Below are 20644 nucleotides of genomic sequence, written 5' to 3'. Positions count from 1 at the left end.
GGCACGCCAACAGAAGGAGAGGTAGCCTCAGGCAGTCACATGCTCATGGCGGATCATGGTAAGAAGAAAATCTGAAACAAATGGTATGAAGCGAGACCCACATGGATGAAGTGCTACGCATTGGGTGAGTTACGAATTTTGCAGTGATTACCGGTAGGGGAGATATAAAAGGGTTAGGGAAACCCCCCCCCCCCTCCATCTCTTAAAATTTTTCTTCCCTTGGCTGATGGTCGCAGGTCGTCTGGCAGATAGAAAGTTGCATGGAGGAGCGGCTCTGTCCCGAAGTGCTTGGATAAAGATCAGCAGTAAGCTATGTTCAGAGTCTGGTGATTAAAGTTATTATAATTAATATTTAACATACACTGCTATTTCTTGAAAAATAGTTATGAATAGCCAACGTATAGGCCTTTAAACCAGAAACCCACAGTCTGTTTGTTGGAGAGAAGATAGTAGATAGATAACCCACTCAGCCAGCCATCATGTGGCAAATTTACTAGACAAAGTTGTCAGCTAGGATAAGGGTACTACTATCAAGAAATTAAACTAATTTTACTAGAACTCATTTCTATTGTCTACTAAAAATACATAAAGAGGAGGAAAGTGTTTGATCTAAGGGATTCAAGGCCTCTACCAGAACTGTGAGAATTGATAAATAGCAAATGAGGAATTTGTGACAACAATAGAATGCACTATTGGCCCACTGTTTACTGTACTAATAAATGATATTAAGACCCGCAAAGTTAAAAATGAACCATTTCAGTTACAACTGGCTGATAAAGCCTGTAGAATTCTTAGAATTATCTTTCTCCAATTATGCAATACTGTTGACAAAACCAGATCTTCAACAAGGAGAAATTCTGAAAAGGAATATGAGAATAAAATTCTAGCAGAATTAACCAGCTTTAACTATTTGGGATTAATTATCAATTAAAATGAAAAGATCTCTGAACTCAGCAGTTAAACTGGATAAGCAAGAAGATTATACAGCATAATAAATAGGATAATAATAATAAAGTGTGTTAAGGATTAAATGCTGGGAGCATCATGTTGGAGGTTTAATGGAATATGTACAGCACTAGGAAAGGATTAAAAACTAATTTTAATGCTTCCAATATTTTGTCTGTCACACTAAATGAAATGTGGGTGACTGAAGTCCTTTCTAGGAGGTGCACCCTCTATAGACATTTGTAGATGGCCTATGACGTAGGACCTCTGACAATTATTGTTTCCCAAATTTTGGGAAGTTTTATGCATCCATATTTATTTAAATTTGGTTGATTTCTGAGTGCCACCACAGATTCTAAACACAGTCGTTTCTTTTGAATTTACTATGGTGGAGCATAGTGGTTTTCATCCAGGAGACCCTGTGGGTTATATCCAATGCATGGTCTGCAAGGCCAGATTGACCATAGACATGTGTAGAAAAATTTACAAAATAGATATAGGGAACTGATGTGGTCCCCCCCCCCCCACCTTCTGCCAGTTTTTAAATGAAAATTTTAAAAAACGAGTCACAGACTCAACCCCTCTCAAACCTTCTATCTGGCTAAGATATGTAGATAATGTGTTCTCTATTTGGCCTCATGGCCCAGACACATTAGAGATCTGCCTCGGTCACCTCAATAGTCTACATCCAAGAATCCAGTTTATGATGCAAAAGGAAAATAACAATAGTTTACCCTTCCTAGACACCTTCCTGATAGTAACCTTTCCTTCACTGTATATAGAAAACCCACTCACAGACAGATTTTCACAAACTTTCCCATCACCACCACCCCCTCTCAACAATGGCATAATTAAAACTAACAAATAGAGCCCATAATCTTTGTTCCAATGGAACCTCTCTTTCAACTGAACTCAACCACATACACACTTTCCAATAGCTACAGTGATTACAGAATTAAAAAAATAATTGGTTCCTTCCCTATCAAGTCAAAAGGATTTCAGAAATGCCCTCACCAACATCTGTGGTACATCACAGTAAAAATGGCCAGGGCATTAAAAAGTACAACCTACACAGTTTTTAAGCCCCACCAGAAACTTGCTACCCTTATCCGTTCCACCAAAGATCAGCTCCCTCCTCTCTCAGTGCCTGGAGTATATATAAGGTAATTGTTCCTGTGAGCTGGCTTACTTCGGACAGACAGACCAGTGACCATCTGTGTAGAAGGACACAAATCATGCATCTACAATCATTAGGCAATCTGGTCTTGCAGACTATGTATTGGATATAACCCATAGGATCTCTTGGAAGAAAATCACCATGCTCCACCACAGTAAATTCAAAAAGGAAAAGACTTTTTAGAATCTGTGGTGGCACTCAGTTAAATTTAATTTGTTAAATTTTATTTTTTTGAGAGTCAAGTTTCTAGTAATGGGTATGCCTAAATTGCAGTAATCACTGTAAAAACTTAACAGCTCACTTTATCAATAAACTTTAATGAATGTTTTTTTTAATGAGGATTGGTAAGCTTTTGAAATGTTTTAATAAATAGGCAGTAATGATAAAGGTAGATAATTTTAACATGTCGTGGTTAATTATTTACTTTCGAACTGTAGTATGAAAATCAAATCCAATTATCAAGAATTTAAATTAAATTGAAATTCAGTAACTAGATGATAGTATCAAAGAGTAAATGTTGCAAACATTAAATACTCACATTGTTATATGGTTGGGACTGCTGTAACAACTTTTGCATTACAGTAGGATTCACAGGGTTAGCAGGATTATTTAGACTAGAAGACTGGGTACCAAGCCCTGTACTGTTAAGTAGACTAGAACTGTTGACAACAGCTGAACCCTATAAATAAATTGTAATTCTTTTAAAAATTTTGTAAAATAGGTTAATTCATTAACTACAGAATTCAGCTGCTGATGTTACAGACCACTCTATTCAATGCTTTAGTTTTCTTCACTTTCTCAAAATTAGTACACTGAAGACCAAGTTTAGTTGCAGGTAATTTTTTGTTTTTCAAGATTTATGTTATTCAATGCTTTAGTTTTCTTCACTTTCTCAAAATTAATAGCCTGAAGACCAAGTTTAGTTCCAGGTAATTTTTTGTTTTTCAAGAATTTTGTTCATATATCTAATATTCAATCAATAGGTACATAAAGCTTGTCACATAATCACTCAACAGAATCTTAAGCCATTTTGTTCCAAACTAAACAGTTTTAAAAAATAGAACTCTTACTTAAACAGATTATTTTGTCTGTTGGAAGACAGCAATACTGATTCTTAAATAAAATTAAATCAATCACATTTTAAATGAATCTCAAAATACCAAAGTAGCAGTATACAAGAGTATTCAAGTTCACACCTTTTAACTTGTGGATCTGTTTTCAGAAAAATTAGGAGTGAGGAAATGGTGTCAGTGGCAAAATTGTATTAAAAGTGAAAATATCAGGAAGGAAAAGGGCAACAAACATAGATATTCAGGAACGTTTAAGCAGAGCTAACTGCAGGTGGTACGTCACTTAAACAGGATTGGAAAGTGAAACGTTCACAAAACAGGTTTGGTAAAAATGCCAGGAAAAAGATCCAAAGAAAGGCCAAGATATAGTCCTTTTGGAAGATAACAGTTCGTAAAATTTTTCATTAGTTTCATAATATCCTCCATGTCCCTTGAACATACATATTAGGAATTTGATAATGAATCTCTTTTAGCAAGAAAACACCAACCCAACATCAAAGAAGCAGTCAAATTATTTCCCATCAAGTTAAATGTATTGTAAAAAATGATAAGCAGTCTATTTTTCTTAAGAACAAATGACCAACTAGTGTTTGCCTTGGTATTATAACATACTTTTTCTTCTTCTCCAGTATATTTATCATCATCATCAAATTCCTGCCATGTACCCTCAAGGTGGGATGTACAGGATATGATAGTACTACATGAAAAATTTACTTCAGTACCAACTTCCTATCTACAATTTTCCTCCAAATCAGCCTGTTACTTGTCAAGACTCCAATATTATCAGATCTTATATTTCTATTGTCTAAGGCACTCTGTACCGTATCAATCCACCTATATCTTGTCTTCCTGCCAACCTGGCAGAGAACACTTGTTTAGATAATCGTTCCTCGCCCATTCTGTTTAAGTGACCATACCACCTGAGATTAGCTCTGCTAACGCATTCCTGGATGCTGACAATGTCAAGTTCTTTCCTAATATCCTCATTTTTAATATGATATTGCCATTGATGCCATCTGTTCACGCCTCTAATCTTTCTCAGGACTCTCATATCTGCGGTCTCTAGTCTTTGGTCAAGTGTTTTACTTCTGACCCAGCTCTCAGATCCATAAGTTAAAATTGGTTTGAACACTGTCTTGTATACAGCTAATTTAGTGTTCCGACTAATTTCTTTCTTATTCCATGTGAATTTATTCAGTTGACTTCCCACGATACCAGCTTTGCTGATTCTGTTGTCTATTTCTATATTTAATTTACCATCTTCAGTAAAAATTGTGCCTAAGTAGCTGAAATGTTTTACTTGTTCCACGGGTTCTCCATTCACAACACAGTTGACATTTTCAATGATTCTGCCTATTTTCAAGTATCTGAGAAAAAAATATTTAATACCAACTTGAGCTGTTGGCATCAATTACAACAGTTATTCAATTTAGTCAGGGAATCTTGCAGACTTGTACCAGATTTATTTAGGAGTATAACATTGTCTGCAAAAAGCAAAGAGATGACATTAACATCTCCAATTTTGATATCATGTTTAATACCACTTTCCTTCATAATGATCCATATAGATAATGAATAACAGAGGGGATAATGTACATCCCTGTGTCACACCAGATTTAACATTAAACCATCTTCCTGTACTTCCTTCGATTCTAACTGCTGACTTACAACTCAAATACAGACTAAGTATTGTTTGAGATATAATGCCCCATTGACATCATATAACTGTAGCATATTGAATAGCTTCTCTCTTGGCACCTTGTCATATGCCTTTTCTAAATCGACAAAAGTTAAATACAGATCTTTGTTATATTCCCATGCATTCTCGACAATTTGTCATAAAGCGAAGATCTGATCCTGACAGCCTCTATCTGGCCTGAATTCAGCTTGTTCTTCCACAATTCTTCTCAACCGTTTCTCGAGTATGATTGCATAGATCTTGCCAGGAACACTCAGTAGGGAAATACCTCTGTAATTATCACATTCAGTTTTATTTCACTTTTTATATATGGGTGCTATGAGAACTCTACTCCAATCATCAGAAATTTGTCCCTCTGTCAAGGCCTTCTGAACAATGCAGTGCAGCCACTGTAAGACTTTTATACTATCATACTTCAGCATTTCTGGTCAAATATCATATATCATCTACTCCTATTGCCTTTCCACATTTCAATTCTTTGATGGCTTTTTCTACTTCAAGTATGGATATGTATGCCCAACCGTATGCCTGTTGAGTGTTTTTTTACCACTGCACTATCACTGCTTGTTTCATTTAGCAATTTTTCGAAGTAATTACTCCATACTTCAAGCATATCTTTTTCTTCCGTTTTCATGTCATCTTTACCATATCTAACTCCTTCTACAGCACTCTTTCCTCCATTTCTAAGCTTCTTCAACAACCTCCAAAATATTTTGCGGCCTTGCTATTTATTTTCTATGTTCTTGCCAAAGTCCTCCCATGAGTTTGTTTAGATAGTTTTACAAAGTGTTTAGCTTTCTTACATTTGTTTCTGTATTCTCCAAGAGCACAAAGTGATTTATTTGCCAGGAACTTTTGATATGCTTTCTTCTTTTCTTTCACCATCTCTTTAACTTCCTGTGTCGACCATGGAGTTCTGAGTTTTCTATCCTCACCACATGCCTCTCTGGCTGAATCAATCAGGGTTTTTTTCAAGGCTTGCCACTGAATCTCCAAGGTTTGGTTCATGGTCTCAAACTCTTTCATTTTTTCTTCAATAATCTTTGTGTATTTTAGCCTACAGTTCACATCTGAGAGCTGCTCAACTTTTTTTCGCTTTAAAACTTTCTTACATGTTATTCTTTTCAATATGAAATTCAATTTTATCCTGCTCAAGACTAAATAGTGATCACTTCCAATTTCAAATCCTCTGTACACTCCTGTCCTGCACCAGGGAGAAAACATCACTAGCAAACAATAACATTGTCCAATGAGACTTTTCTTATTCCTTGCCTCTTCTCTCCATGTGGATTTTGTGCACATTTTTATGTTGGAACATGGTGTTAGTAATAACCAGTCCATGTCCTGAGCAGAAATCCAACAGACATTTGCCATTATTATTAGCTTTGCTCTTTTCTCCAAATTTTCCCAAAATATTTTTCTATGTCTGACAATCATTTCCTACTCTGTTATTTAGATCCCCAACAAGGACCAACTTTTCCTTTTTCATTGTGTCAGTTGCTTTCTCTAAAGCCTAAAAAAATTCCTCCACTTCTACCTTAGTAGAACCTTCTGCGGGATCAGAGGCACAAAGAAGTCTCATTGTCCAATTGCCCATTCTGATATTTGCCCACATCACTTTACTTGAGACTGCCTGCTATTCAAGAAGATTGGCCTCGTATTTAGTGTTGAATACTATGGCTACTCACTTTCCTTGATTGTCATTGACTGAATATAACCACATTTTGTATTTATTGCTTAAAAAGAACTCACCAGTTTTTGTCTTTTTTGTTTCAGTCATCACCCCTATTATGTCGATGTGGTACTTATCTAATTCCTCAGCTAGCTGCATTTCTTTGCCATTCAGACTTCATATTTGATAGTACCGATCTTTAACTCTGGTGATGTTGAGTTGGGGGGGGGGGGGTTCAGATTTGTTCCAGTAGCTGACTTTTCGCTGTTTGCTCTGGTTCCCTGGCATAAACAACGTGGGCCTTGTTTAACTGGGCGACACCCCTGCCAGCATGAAATTTTGTCATGTTGTACCATCATTTTGTATTTTGGTTTAAGTCAATAAGAATACAATTCGGTCGGCTAAATCCAAAATTTCCAGCCCATCCCCGTTCGTTCAGTATCCAAGTAGATACCCAACAGGGTGCACCACGAGAAGGTGAGGATTGGACATTAGGTCAGAAGCCCTGGTCGGTTCTCTGCATTCCTTTAAAGGCAATGTGGAAGTCTCCTCTCAGTTATACAGCTCTGACCCTTAAGCTTATTTAACATTAAGATTACATGCTGCAAGTACCAACATCTTCATTGCTTTTCTTTCTTGAACTCTTCCAGTCCAGTCTGGGAATCCCATCTCAGCAGTCTTTTTGAATGTTACCTTCTTGGTATTGCCATGGTCCTCTTCTAGGTCACTTTCCATCAGACCTCATCCTGAATATATGCTTACCATTCTCTCCTCACCTTTCCCCCCCCACAGGCCCAAGCCACCTAAGCTCTGATTTCCTCGGCTAATAATAGGAATTTATAGTTTGTATAGTTCAGAATAAGTCATCTTCTAAATTCATCTGTTATCTTTCACCAATTCGAAGACTTTTCTAAAATTTTCAAAGATCTACAAACCTTTCACATCTTGGTTATGTTATGCTCCACATTTCTGCTCTATATAAAACAATAGGTTTATGATTATCTGTATATTTTCTCTGCATGAGAGAATTTTGGAAGATAATAAACGTATTGAATAAGAGTACGTATTTCTAATTTTATTATTGAGTAATCAGCATTTCAAAATATCTGAAGGAAGAGGCATTTTTAAAATTCAAGTTATTGATGGCAAATTGACTATCTTCCCCTTGGATGATTTGTTTTCAGCAATTTTCCCAACTAGGCAGATATTATTTTCATGTTCCAATATTACTGTTCTACTAATGTTATCTTTTACAGTTTCTTGAACAGATTTTGCTAAAGCTAAAATAACATACAGACAATGAGCATATTTTGATTTAATATTTTTAATTTATGAGCTAATTCATTTCGTACTCAAGAAACATTATCCTATCTGCAAAATATCCCCCCCCCCCGTGTTAAATTGTGAATGAAGAATTTTATGATTTATTAATATTCATTCATGATTTAACATGTATTGTATTTCCTGAGCTAAGTTTGCTCCTATGTAAATTATAAATTAAACACTTACTGTTAAATTTTTATTGATATAATAATTGTGAATTTTTTGGTTATTTATTCTGTATAAATTCTTTATATAACTTGTAAATATATCCTAAATGAATTGTGATGTATCTTTTTTATTTCTGTACGTAAGAGTGATTTTATGTAATTCTTCTGATTGAGATTTGATTGGCTGTTGTCAAGGAACCAAAGCTAATTTTAGATAGTGCGTTCGTGGAGCGTGAGCTTCGTATTCGAAGGGAGAAGGAGTTGATATGAGCTGAACTGGCTAGAACCGGATTTTGGCGGGAAGAATGAACGATTTTAATTGGAAAACGAAAGTAAAAAGGGGAGAAGCGTTCAGGACAGCAAGGAGTGAAGTAACGGGTGGCAAGAAGGGAATTTGGAAATGCCGTAAATCGATTAAGAAAGGACTGGGAAATTAATAGGCAATTTCGGAATTCTAAAATTACAACGAATTCCAATTGTTTTGAGGAAGAATAGTGCAAAGCTGAATTTAACGGATAGAAGAAAATTAGGAATAAGTAGATTACCTAAAACGAGTGCGTCAAGATTGTGAAACTCTATGTTTAACCTCCCAAATGGCCAGGACGTCTATAGACGTCCAGCTAAATCTGGATATGATTCAGCCCACCTGTTAAAAGGACAGGGATAAGAAGTGCAATTTGACCGTCATGTCCATTAGAAGGTGTGATAAACCCTCAAGCTGAAGAGAACGGTTAATCGGATTATCTCACGTTCGTAATGCTGCCTCTCAGTTGCCATATAACAAGAAACACTTCCTTGTTCTATGCTGGGTAACTGGATCAGTTATATAGGATAGACTAAAAATAGAGAAATTATTTATATTTTTGTTTTCTCTTTTTATTGTACCATCCAATTTTTATGTCTGGACAAAATAAAGATCCTAGCATAATTTCTTCACTCAAATATAGCCTTACCTTGGAGAACTAATTTTATTCTTAATTTTTTGCGCTGATTTTTTTCTAATCGCTTACTCGACAAAACATTTAATTCGTTCTCGAAGAAATTAATTCACGATAATTATTTGAAATATTATTTTTAAAAACATAAAAGAAAACTGGCTGCTGACGTTCCAGATAATATTATTTTTACTGTTGTTCTAAATCATCGAAATCGAATAATACTTCACAGATTTCCTTTAGGACACACTTGAGTAACTTTGCTTTATAGAGAATAACATGAAATTCTTTGATCATTTCACTAATTTTTTTTTCTTTAGAGGTGTCACAAATAATAATACTCGACTGTTCTTTGTACTTTCACTTTCTTGGTTTCCTTGTATAATTAGTCATTACAAATTTTCTGTATAATTCAGATATTATACTCCAATTTTTAAAGTAAGCGATACATTTGCTTATATTTTATCATTCAAAATATGTATATCAAATGTGAAATTTCATTTCCATATTTTTACAATAGAATTGACCTTTATTTCGCCTTTGATAGTTTAACCCCCCCCCCGTTGCATGACTATCACACCCGAAAACTGTTATGAAAAGTAGGTGCAGTTTTTATTTAATTCATTATTTCTCTCTAGTAATTGCTCCACGTAACTTTAATTTTTCGATACAGAAACTATGTGGTGATTATTATAAATCAGGAAATTGTGCGATATTATTTCTCTCTAGTAATTGCTCCACATAACTTTAATTTTTCGATACAGAAACTATGTGATGATTATTATAAATCAGGAAATTATGTGATATTCGGTTATAGGTGAAATTAATATTTAAAATTACTGTCATCCTTCAAAAGCAATATCAGAATAAAGAAAGATGGAAAAACCAAACAAATAATTTCTGCCTGTAAAATATTCAGATATTGCTTGAGGCTCTTTAGTGTGCTGTATGTTCTATTGTTCTGCTTCTCAGTGGGGGTGGGTTAATAATCTCCGTTAGCTTAGAGCTGGGCAGAAAGGAATAATGAGATGGCAAGCAGCAGTGACATTCAGGGTAAGCAAAGGAAACTTTGTATGATGCAGAAAAATTGGAGCCTTCGCCTTCAGCAGCTATCATTCTACTCTGTAATGAGGAAACAGCATAAAAAATATTACAAAAAAGTGTTTGGACATATATCGGATTTTGTTATTTGGAACAGTTTCCTCCTGCACAAGAAAAAATGTTTGTCTACCATAACACATCTAGAATACAGAATAGAAATTGCGAAAGCAATGCTGCATGCACACACGCCTTCTTCAGCAAGCAGAGAAACAGGCAATCCTGCCAGACATTTGAGGTTGAATGCTGCTAACTCCAACCAAAAAAAAACTGCACGAAAATATTATGTATGTAATAAAAAAAAATATCAGAAAGGAAACAAAAATCTGGTGTCCTGAGTGTAAAACTGCTTTGTGTGTTTACCCTTGCTTTAGGGTGTTCCACACTGTTCAAGAATTTTAAATTCTGAACAGTATGAAATAAAAAATGTTTCTTTTCAGGACTACAAATATTGATGGAGGGATACGTGAATGTACTGTTTCCTTTTCATCTTGAAGGCGAATTTAAGTTCTTTTTATAACACAGAATTATATTTTCGTATTTTCGAAGGAATAAAATATAAGAGGAACTGGAATACTCTTTTCAGTTCCTACTGAACTGAAAAGAGTATACAAGGTAAACTATTTCACCAAAAATAAATAAAAAATAAATAAAATATATAAATAATAACGTGAAAATTTTCACCTTGCCAACACTCAACAGTGATGTGATATGGGATCCAAATTTCTTGTTTCGGAGATATATATATTTCAAAATTTTGTAATAAAAATTTCTGCTACAATGAAGTTTGACAGAATCAACAATATTATTACTATCTTATTTCTGCATTTCCACTTTCTCTTCAAAACACAAAGGAAGAACATTGTAAATTCACCCAATGGAAAAGAAAATACTACATATTTTTCTTCTGTTATCTGATTTTTTTTTTCTTTTAGTACAAAGAAGAAATCACTGTATATAACATGGAGTATGCAGGAGGGAAAAAATCTGGGAATTGGTTACATTATAACGAATAGAGAAATCATGTCAGAAAAAATTATTCACGTAGCATTCTAATATCAGCAGACATAACATTTTCCTCTACCTTTGCTACTATTTTACACTAAAATGATTGGGTATTTTCCCCAAGTGATTTACGTTTGTAACAGTTGTCTTGCGAACGATTTATGAAATAAATTCTCTGAAATATCTGCAAATTGAAAAGGTCTATATAGCCCCCCCCCCCCACAAAAATAAAAAAAAATAAAGAAACGCATATGCACCTTTTCTTTTAAAATAATTCAAATCCTCTTTTTCAAGATAATTTTTTTGTATGAAATAATTTATAATTTTTCGATAATAAACGTGAAACTGATCATTATAAATTAAGAAATTATTTTGGCATAAATAATGTATCAGCATGTAAACGAAATGTCAGTATTTCTGTTAGGATATCTGTAATCAACAATCGAAAAGGAAACAACATTCTTGATGTATTCTGCACTACACCTTGAGGAACTTTAGTGTTCTCTCTTTCCTTTCTCAATAGCACTGAGAGTAATAAGCCTTTAGCTTTTCTTCCAGCTAAGAGAATCTTATCAAGTATTTCTAAGACGTAGATTATTTCAGAAATAGCAACCAGCAGCAGAAGTAGTAATATTTAGATTTTTTTAAAGAAAAACAAACAAAAATAATACTACTGAACTTTCTTTTGTGTAGTATGCATAAACAGTTTTATATATTGAAAATATAGTATAGTATTTCTAAATCTTAGAATAATTTCTAAGATTTGCTTCTAAGAAATCAGCTGAACAGCTGATTTCAGATATAAAGAAAGAGTACAGAATTAGAAGCTTCGAATATACAACATTATTGCTTTATTTCTTTGGTCAAAACGGTAAACTGAAATAAGAGATTTTGAATACTGTCTGAAAGCTTTCAAACCAGCAGAAATTTAAAGTTATGTAACAGAGTCCGCGCGGTTAGCCTAGTGGCTATGCGCTTCGCAACCATATGCCTGGGGAAGGAGTGTCCTAGGTTCGATTCCCGTCGGTGACGTGAGGAGCAGAAGGATCTTCCTCAGCCATAGCCAAGTTAGCCAGTCTTGGGCGTGGACAGCAGGTTTTTTTCCCCAGTTTATTCTGGGGTTTTTCATCCCGCAAAGCAGGCAAACTGGCCTTGAGAACTCAAGGCTACAGGCCATAGGATACACTGGGGCATAAGGCTGACCACCTTATCCTGTAAACGGAGTGAGGTCCGATGATCAATGGACCCTCGACACCGTAAGGTAAAAGAGGGTATAAGGAAGATGATGTAACTGAGTTCCAGGACATGAGAGTGGGGGGGGGGGGGGGGGAGCTGCAGTAAAAAAATCTTAAAAATGAGCATAAATTTTGAATCATTCCATACAGGATATCTTTCCTATTATATTTTCAAAATATCTACAGTGGTTAAGCACTAGATATTACAGTAATGTGCATCCTGCAAAAAAAAAAAAAAAAAATCTATTGCAATTTTAAGCAAAAGAAGAAGGCTAAGAGTCTCTGATAAAATATCATTATTTATATATTTTTGATACTAAAAATACACAATATCAGAAACTGAGTAATGCAGTTTATAATCATTTGTTGCTCATAAAAAATGTTCCTAAAATTGAAATGTGGTATTCAATATCCACTTAATTTTGAATATTGAAATATGACTATCCATCCATATAAAGGTATTTTGCAAAGAAAGAAAGCAAAATGTCATATTTATTTCACTAAATATTATTTAAATATAAATATTTAACAAAATATTTTAAATGCAAACAAACATTTGAAAATTCCCGAAAAAGAATCTATATTATCAGTAAATGAAGGAAATTTACTATTACTAAAATATATTCATTGCAAAAAATCTGTGGTCATTTCAGGATTGATTATTTATTTTTGCAGATGTGAAACTTCTATTTTTGGAAAGAGACACAAATTGTGCAGAGGGAAATAAAAAAAAAAAAAAAATATATATATATATATATATATATATATATATATATATCCTAGTACAGTAAAGCAATTCCACAGTTAATCCACTAATGGCTCTAAATTCGCCGTTAAAGGATTAACAGCAGAGGAGGGTAAATACTTGATAAAAGATAGAATGCCGATGAAGTTTTGATCCATGAAAAATTCTGAGGAAGTCTGGCTATTTCATCCACCTCAGCCAGTAGGAGGGTTAATATTTCAGTTATTATAGTGAAGATTTCTTTTGAATAGTGTTACTTCAAAGTAATAGTTAACTGCAGTTATAAGTGTGCCTATAGTAAATCCAGTGTGTAAAAGGTGTAACCCGGTAAGAGCAGTCCTTTTTTTGTATTTCAGTGTGAAGAAATAAGAGTTAGCTCCGCCTGATATATCTTAACATTAACTGTGGCGTTTTACTAAAAATAGCCGAAGTATGGAGCTTTAAAGTGTTTCCCCTTGAAATGATAACTGCCTCATAATTAAATTAAGTGTTTGTTAACTAAGAGAGAATTAGAAAATTCTACCTTAAGAATAATTACTGTAAAATTCTGGAACACTGAACTGTGTGAACTATTTTCAATTATTCGGAAGAATATAAAATTGACAGCTGAATGTTTAATGCCTAATGTTTTATGTTTGTTATGAGCATTTGAACTAAGTTGATGTATAAAAGAATTGAATTATCTCATTGAATAAAGACAAGTTGTGATAATAGTATTTAAGCATTGGAGATTAAGATCTGAAAATTTAACTTCAATCTTTAAACCAAACCGAGAGGCTACTAGTGTCTCAGAGATATTTTGAATATTTCAATTAGATTATCTTGCTTAGAAAATTATGCTCAAATGTACATGTTCTATAACCCTGTATTAAATGTTTATTTTATTGAATTCAATTTGTTGTTTGCCTGATTTTTCTTCATCTGCACCGCTCATAAAAATTTATCGAACCTTGCGGAAGCCTTAAATGATAATATTAATCTCGAGCTGTATAAAGTGAGATTGCAAAAGTTAGTTGATGATCGATTCCTCTGTATTATATAGACTTTATAGGGTGGCACAGTATAATATAAATTTCCTTATATTCGGATTAGTATCAATCAGCATCTAACAAAAATAAAAACAGAATTTAAAGAAATAAGAATAGATCCAACTAACCAACATAAATAAATCAATTTGCAAGACGGATGACACAACACCAGATCTATGCTTTTGCTCCAATGGGCATATTTTGATGTAATTTATGAGCTATTCCAAATTCATTTAATACTGAAGAGTTCATATCTGCAAAATTTCCACTTTTCTTTCATCACCCCCCTTCTATCTCAGTGAACTTTCCAGGTCTATCAGTTTTCTTACTCTCGTGGTTTATTATATTTTGATAAATTCGGATGTTTGTCATGAGGAACATTATAATCTCATTGTTTTATGAATTGAACAGTCTAGCCTTGCAGAATATACAGCTGCAGTGTCCTCTGAAAGTAAAACCTGGAGTATTACCTTACACAAGAGATTTCTTGTATTTTTTGGAATATGTTTTGTTCTGTATATTTAAAGTGACAGTTGTTGCAAAGTAAGATTGTGTGTGTATCTATATATATTAATGCATCTTAATTTTTTAAAAATATTTCTATTTAAACACACTAGCATAATTTCATAGAAATGCTGCACTTGGATACTGTTCTGACTACAAAATAATTACTTCCCATTTACGATTCCATTCAACATCAGCTGTTCACAATCTCATGCCAATCAGGCAACAATGCTCGAGTGGCTTTTCCATAGCACCCACTAAGAACACTCATCAGCATGAACACCCATTATTCTCAAACGAGAAATGACACAGAATTTCATGGCTCACGCTAACTTGTGATATGCCATTAAGTGCTCCTGAACTTGTTTGCCTCCAGCTGTTCAAAATTAACACATTTCTCTTGACTTTTACCCACACACCATGTTCTGAACAACTTTTCTCCTGGCACCTTATTACATGCCTTTTCTAGATCTACAAAAATAAAAATAAAATTAAAAAAAAATAAAAAAAGTTAAAAAAATCACTGTTCATCTTTCAGCCTATCTCTATTGTATGGAATAGTCTCCTCCTCCATGAAGTATTCCCTGAAGAGACCAGCTCATCAAAAAGAATATCAACCGAAATCAAACAGCTGACAAATCACATTCCCACTATCTCCCAACTATTTGTATGTCTGACTTCTATAAAATGTCTATATGCAAATTTTATGAAAACTTTAATGCAACTCAGGTTATGCAGGATTCCATTACAGGCAAGACAGCTAAGATTAAGAGGGTAGTATATTTTGCCTTGTGCATGTTGTCTGGTATTTGCTATGCAAGGTGGAAAGACACTGAGTTTAAGTAATAACTGTTTCTATATATACATAGTACATAAAATTACCAACACAAAGTTACCTGGTGTTTGAAGCTTTGTGTATTTCCAAAACCAGATGAGAGTATATGAGGACCCTGAAAACCTGGTCCATAATAACTTCCTGAAGAAAAAGCATGATCAACAGCATGATCATAACTTAAGTCTTCGGCGAGGCTATTTGGGCGAACTTTATTTTTAGTCAATGCACTAAAACCATCCATTTCTGTCACACCATCTCGAACTGATAGTGACTGGAGTTCCACTAGAATAAGAAATAAAATCAAGTTCAGTAGATTTAAATATACTGCTTATCAAGTTCACCTTCTGAATTAAAGAAGAAACCGAGGACTGCAGATTATTTTAAATAAAATTATATACCTAAAGCATCTTCAAGTTCCATATTATTACGCCTCAAAGCATTTTCAATGTCTTCTTTCTGAAAAAAAGAAAATATTGTCTGTTTCAGTTCATCAATATATGAAAAAAAATAAAAAAATAACAACAGTCAGCTCTCACTATATCAAACCTTGTTCCAGTGGAACATTTACTAGAGCTAATTTTCTTTGGAACAGTATTGAGGATGAAGGACATATATAAAAGAGAAATGACTATCATAATTAAACCAACTGGGCTCATATCCTGATTCCTTTTGTACAAGAACTACTCATTACCTAAAGAAATACAGGAAATGTGGCATAGTTTTCTTGTCACTCCTATATTGACAAAGGCAAATCTCGAACCATTTTAAATACATCAACCCATTCATTTAAAAACCCAACCAGAAAAAAACAGCCAGACATTCAATGACATTTTGCTCTAATAGTGTGATTCAGAGCAAAATGTCCTATTTTGTGATACCCTGCCAAACACCTATTCCAGTAGTATTTGATCTATAGATTGGAAATTAACCCATACTTAAATTAATTCTATGAAGAGAAACAAATCTGCTTTGTCACATTATCTGATTGCTTTTTCACTTATTCTTTGCAAAATAATGGAGAAATTTACTTTTGAACTATCTGAAAACTAATGAAACTGACATGACTGCCAACACATCTCTGGAGGTACCACGGCAAAGCTTGACTAAACAGAAGTGTTAGTATAAGAAATTGAAAGTATGGCATAAAGAACACCATAAGCTCACAGGTTGTCATCTGCAACTGGACTATCACAACGTATGCAATTATAAACAAAAACTATTTCAATCTTTGCAACTAACTACTGATGTTCTTTTCACTCAATGGTTTTCTTTTAATTTAAACAGGCAAAAATAAGTATTGAATGATTTGTGGTTTTATGACACAAGGACAGCAAAGGTCATACTGAGTCATCACACAGGGTATTAATAAATAAATAGTTTGAAGGAGATAAATGAGTAAACAAGTTATCTACATTAATATATAGTTATAAGGAGTGACAAAGTATATGTACAAAAAGAATATCTATATATTGAAGGTTAGATAGGTATAAGAATGTGTTTGAATAAATTAGTTCTTTGTAAAAATTTACATCATGCAATTTGTTCAAGTCAAGAATTATTTGCCAATGTGTATAAAGGGCTTGGCCAGATAAGTAAAAATGTCATTCCCCTCTCTCATATGAAATATTAACACTCCACCAGAATATGACTAATGGTGAGATAGGTGTTGCATTTCGCACACATAGGTGGGTCATCAGCCCTCAGTAAATAAGAATGTGTAAGATGACTGCGACCTATGCAGAGACTAGCAAGAACAACTTTTTTTTCTGTTTATACGTTGACTAGACTGTTAATGCTTAATTTCAGGCTTAATCTCATGCAATTTGTCAGTGCTTCCAAAAAGAAAATTTAGTGTGGGTTGCAAACTATTACAAAGTCGATGAGTTGGCTGTCCATGAGCAAAATCAGAAAAAACATATATATCATTAAAGCTTTGTTATTACAAATAAAAAAGCAAAGAAAAAAAAATGAATACTTCAGGATAACTGATGAAAGCACAATGGTGGCAAGTTTCCCATCAAAAGAAACTGTGAAAATTGTAACACTTTAATCCAACATTCAAGAAGAATGCAATCAGGGTACATATCAATACTTGAGGTAAAAAAAGTAGAGTAGATGATATTTGATCAGAAATGCCCCAAAAATTGTTTAGTGGTAAAATCATTCAGATGGCTTAGTTACAAGGTTAAATTCCAGATGACTGGAGTAGATTTCTCATAGTACTCAGCAATAAAAAAAGGGAAATAAAATGGAAGGTGAAAATTACAGAGGAATTTATTTCCCTATTGAATGTTCTATGTAAGATTTATGCAATCTTACTTGAGACTTAAAAAAAAAAAATGTCAAAGAGAAACCTGATGAATAAGCTGGATTCAGGCCCAACAGCATTTGTCAGGATCAGATTTTCACTTGGAGAGAGCCAAGAATCACAGGAATATGATAAGGATCTGTATTTAAGTTTTGGAGATGTGAAAAATTTTCAATTTTTCAATTTCTGTCATATGCCTTTGTCAAATCTCCTCTTGTCATATGACAAGAGGAGATTTAAATGGTGCACAGCATAGTTGATATTTGATATGTAAGTCAGCAGTCAGAATTGAAAAAGGTATAGGAAGATGATTTGATGTTAAATCAGGTGTGAGACAAGCAAGCACATCATCTCCACGAATCATATTATGAAGTGGCAATAGGCCTGATATTAAATTGGAGATATTAATCTCAGTTCTTTACTGTTATACTTTTGAATAAACTTAGTACAAGTCAATATTACAAAACTAAAATTGAAATAATGTTATAATAAATCCCATTTTCCCATTCCATGTTAAGCATAATGGCCAAGTAATTTGGCTTTGATGTAACCTGTCACTGCTTATAATAGAGCAGTTAATCCAGCCTGCATGGTGCATATAGTTGTCAACTTCATGCATAGGCTGGTCTGCCTATTTTGTGAGATGAAAAACTAGTTTCCAAGAGGGAAAATCCTGCCAACTTCCATTCTTGCTAACCCACCTTCAATTGAAAGGCCCAAGACAAAGATTCTGCACATTCTATATGGAATTTGAACCAAGGTTTTTACCAAGCAAGGGTAATTGTCAAAACTGACTGAACTATAGAGGCCTGCTATAATAAATTTGATATGAAAATCAGCAATAAAAAGACAAAGACCATGAAAATAAGCAGAAAACCTAAAAACATCAACTACATCCTGAAGAGACCTACAGAACAAGTAAAACATTTCAGTACAATTTATAACAAAGATGGCAAACTAAATACCAAAATAGACAACGGAATTAGCAAAACTAGAGAGTCAACCAAAGAAATTTCTACGGAATAAGAGAAATTAGCCAAAACAATGACTTGCTGTTGTATACAGACAACATTCAAACTAATTTTAAATTATGGATCTAAGTGCTTGGTTAGCAAATCATACAGTTATCAAATACTAGAAAAATGAGTATTCTGAGGAAAATTAGGAGATTGAACATATAATTACAGAACTATATTAAAAATGAGGATATTAGGAAAGAATTTATTGTTGTTAGCATTCCGGAAAATTCAAGCATAATTAATCTATGGTGGTATGGTCACTTAAATTGAAATGGGAGAGGAAAGGTTAGCAAAATCTTAAGTTCTTTGCTGGGCTGTCAGGAAAAGACAAAAAGTTTGATTGCCTGAGTCTAAGATCCAGGTAGCATTCAAAGAGAGAAATATAACACTAATGATATTGGAGTCCTGTCAGATAACAGATTAATTTGGAGGGAAACTATCGAAAGAAAGTTGTCTCATGTAGTGTACCATCATAATATCCTGTGCCTAGTCTAGCCACAAACACTGTTACAACTTGAACAGCACAAATCTTTATCAGAAAATCACTTCATTTTCAGCACATACAAACCACATGCATCTTCTTTTCAGCCATTTTCTGTCCACTGCTGGACAAAGGCCTCCATCAGTTCTTTCCATTTTTCTCTGTTCTTGGCAATGGTTGACCAATTTTCCCCCAACAAAAATTGACAATTCGTCACCCCATCTTCTTTTAGGACGTCCTTGGCCTCGTTTCCATTCTTTAGGAATCCAGTTCGGTTAGTATGGTGATCCATCGCTCATCTTCTCTTCTGGATAGATGTCTGGCCCATTTTAGTTGCTTGTGGTAAAGAATGTCCGTGATGCAAGTCTAGCTTCGTATCTTTTAATGTGATGCCTAGCATCAACCTCAATTTTTCTTTGAGTTGTTCATTTTATTTGCCAGTGCTTTTGTTAGCGACCAAGTTTCACAACCATATGAGGTGACTAAGTATACACTGGTTAAATGTCTTCCTTTTTAAACAGAGTGGGACATCATTGTTTTGAAAAATGCTTTTCAATTTTCTGAATGCATTCCACGCAAGTTGAACTCTTCTATTTATTTCCTTTTGGAGTCCACAGTTTAGATCAATGAGATGAAGACTCTTTCCAAGAAATTGTTTTCTATTATTATGTTTTTTGGTGTTACAAGATGATTCAACATGATTTTAGTTTTTTCTCTGTTTATCTTTAGACAGACTTTTCTGCTTTCATGATATAGATCTTCTGGAGTGTTTGCAAAAATTATATCATCTGCATATCTTAGGTGTGTTAAGTTTCTGTTATTAATTTTTATACCAAGGTATGTCCAGTTTATATTATTAAATATATCTTGAAGGACTGCTGTAAAGATTTTGGGTGATAGAGAGTCTCCTTGTCGGACAATAAAATTGATATTTTATTGCTACTTGTGTGCAGTTGGATTGTTGCTGTTGCAGTGAGGTATACTGCCTGGAGGAGTCCATATATTCTTCAGGAACTCCCTGATTCTGGAGTGCTTTGATTATTCCATTAGTTTTGATGGAATTAAATGCTTTTCCATAATCAATGAAGTCTAAACAGAGAGGCAATTGGTTTTCTTCTGCTTTTTTTTTCTATTATTTGTTTTACTGCATGAATAGGATTGTGTTAAAGCCTTTACAGAATCCTGCTTGTTCTACTGGTTGATTTGAGTCTAGAAGAAGTGTTAACCTGTTTGTTAATGTCTGTTTGTTTGTTTGTGAGAATTTTGTACAGATTAGAGAGAATACTTATTGGTCTATATTTCTTTATTTTTTCTTTGTCCCCTTTTTAAATAACAGCATCAGAGTAAATTTTTACAATTTTCTGGTATCTTCCCTTCTTCTAGGCATAGATTAGTAAG

The 20644-nt window shown here is 33.9% G+C and overlaps 1 protein-coding gene across 3 annotated transcripts in view; it reads right to left on the bottom strand.

Annotated features, from left to right (window-relative positions):
• LOC150108083 (protein Gawky-like) overlaps nt 1-20644 on the bottom strand; it is a 328768-nt gene that overhangs the window by 114710 nt on the left and 193414 nt on the right. For all 3 annotated transcript variants that reach the window (XM_090390597.1, XM_090390595.1, XM_090390598.1), the window contains 3 exons: nt 15837-15894; nt 15500-15720; nt 2661-2801 (listed from right to left, as the gene is read on the bottom strand). In XM_090390597.1, the coding sequence (XP_090246723.1) occupies nt 2661-2801; nt 15500-15720; nt 15837-15894 (420 nt within the window). The remainder of the gene's footprint in view (nt 1-2660; nt 2802-15499; nt 15721-15836; nt 15895-20644) is intronic.

This window comes from Typopeltis vanoorti, chromosome 3 (assembly GCF_054136105.1).
Source record: "Typopeltis vanoorti isolate ZY-2024b chromosome 3, IOZ_Tvanoo_1.0, whole genome shotgun sequence".
NCBI classification, from domain to species: Eukaryota; Metazoa; Arthropoda; class Arachnida; order Uropygi; family Thelyphonidae; genus Typopeltis; species Typopeltis vanoorti.
This window is presented reverse-complemented; position numbering and strand designations above follow the sequence as displayed.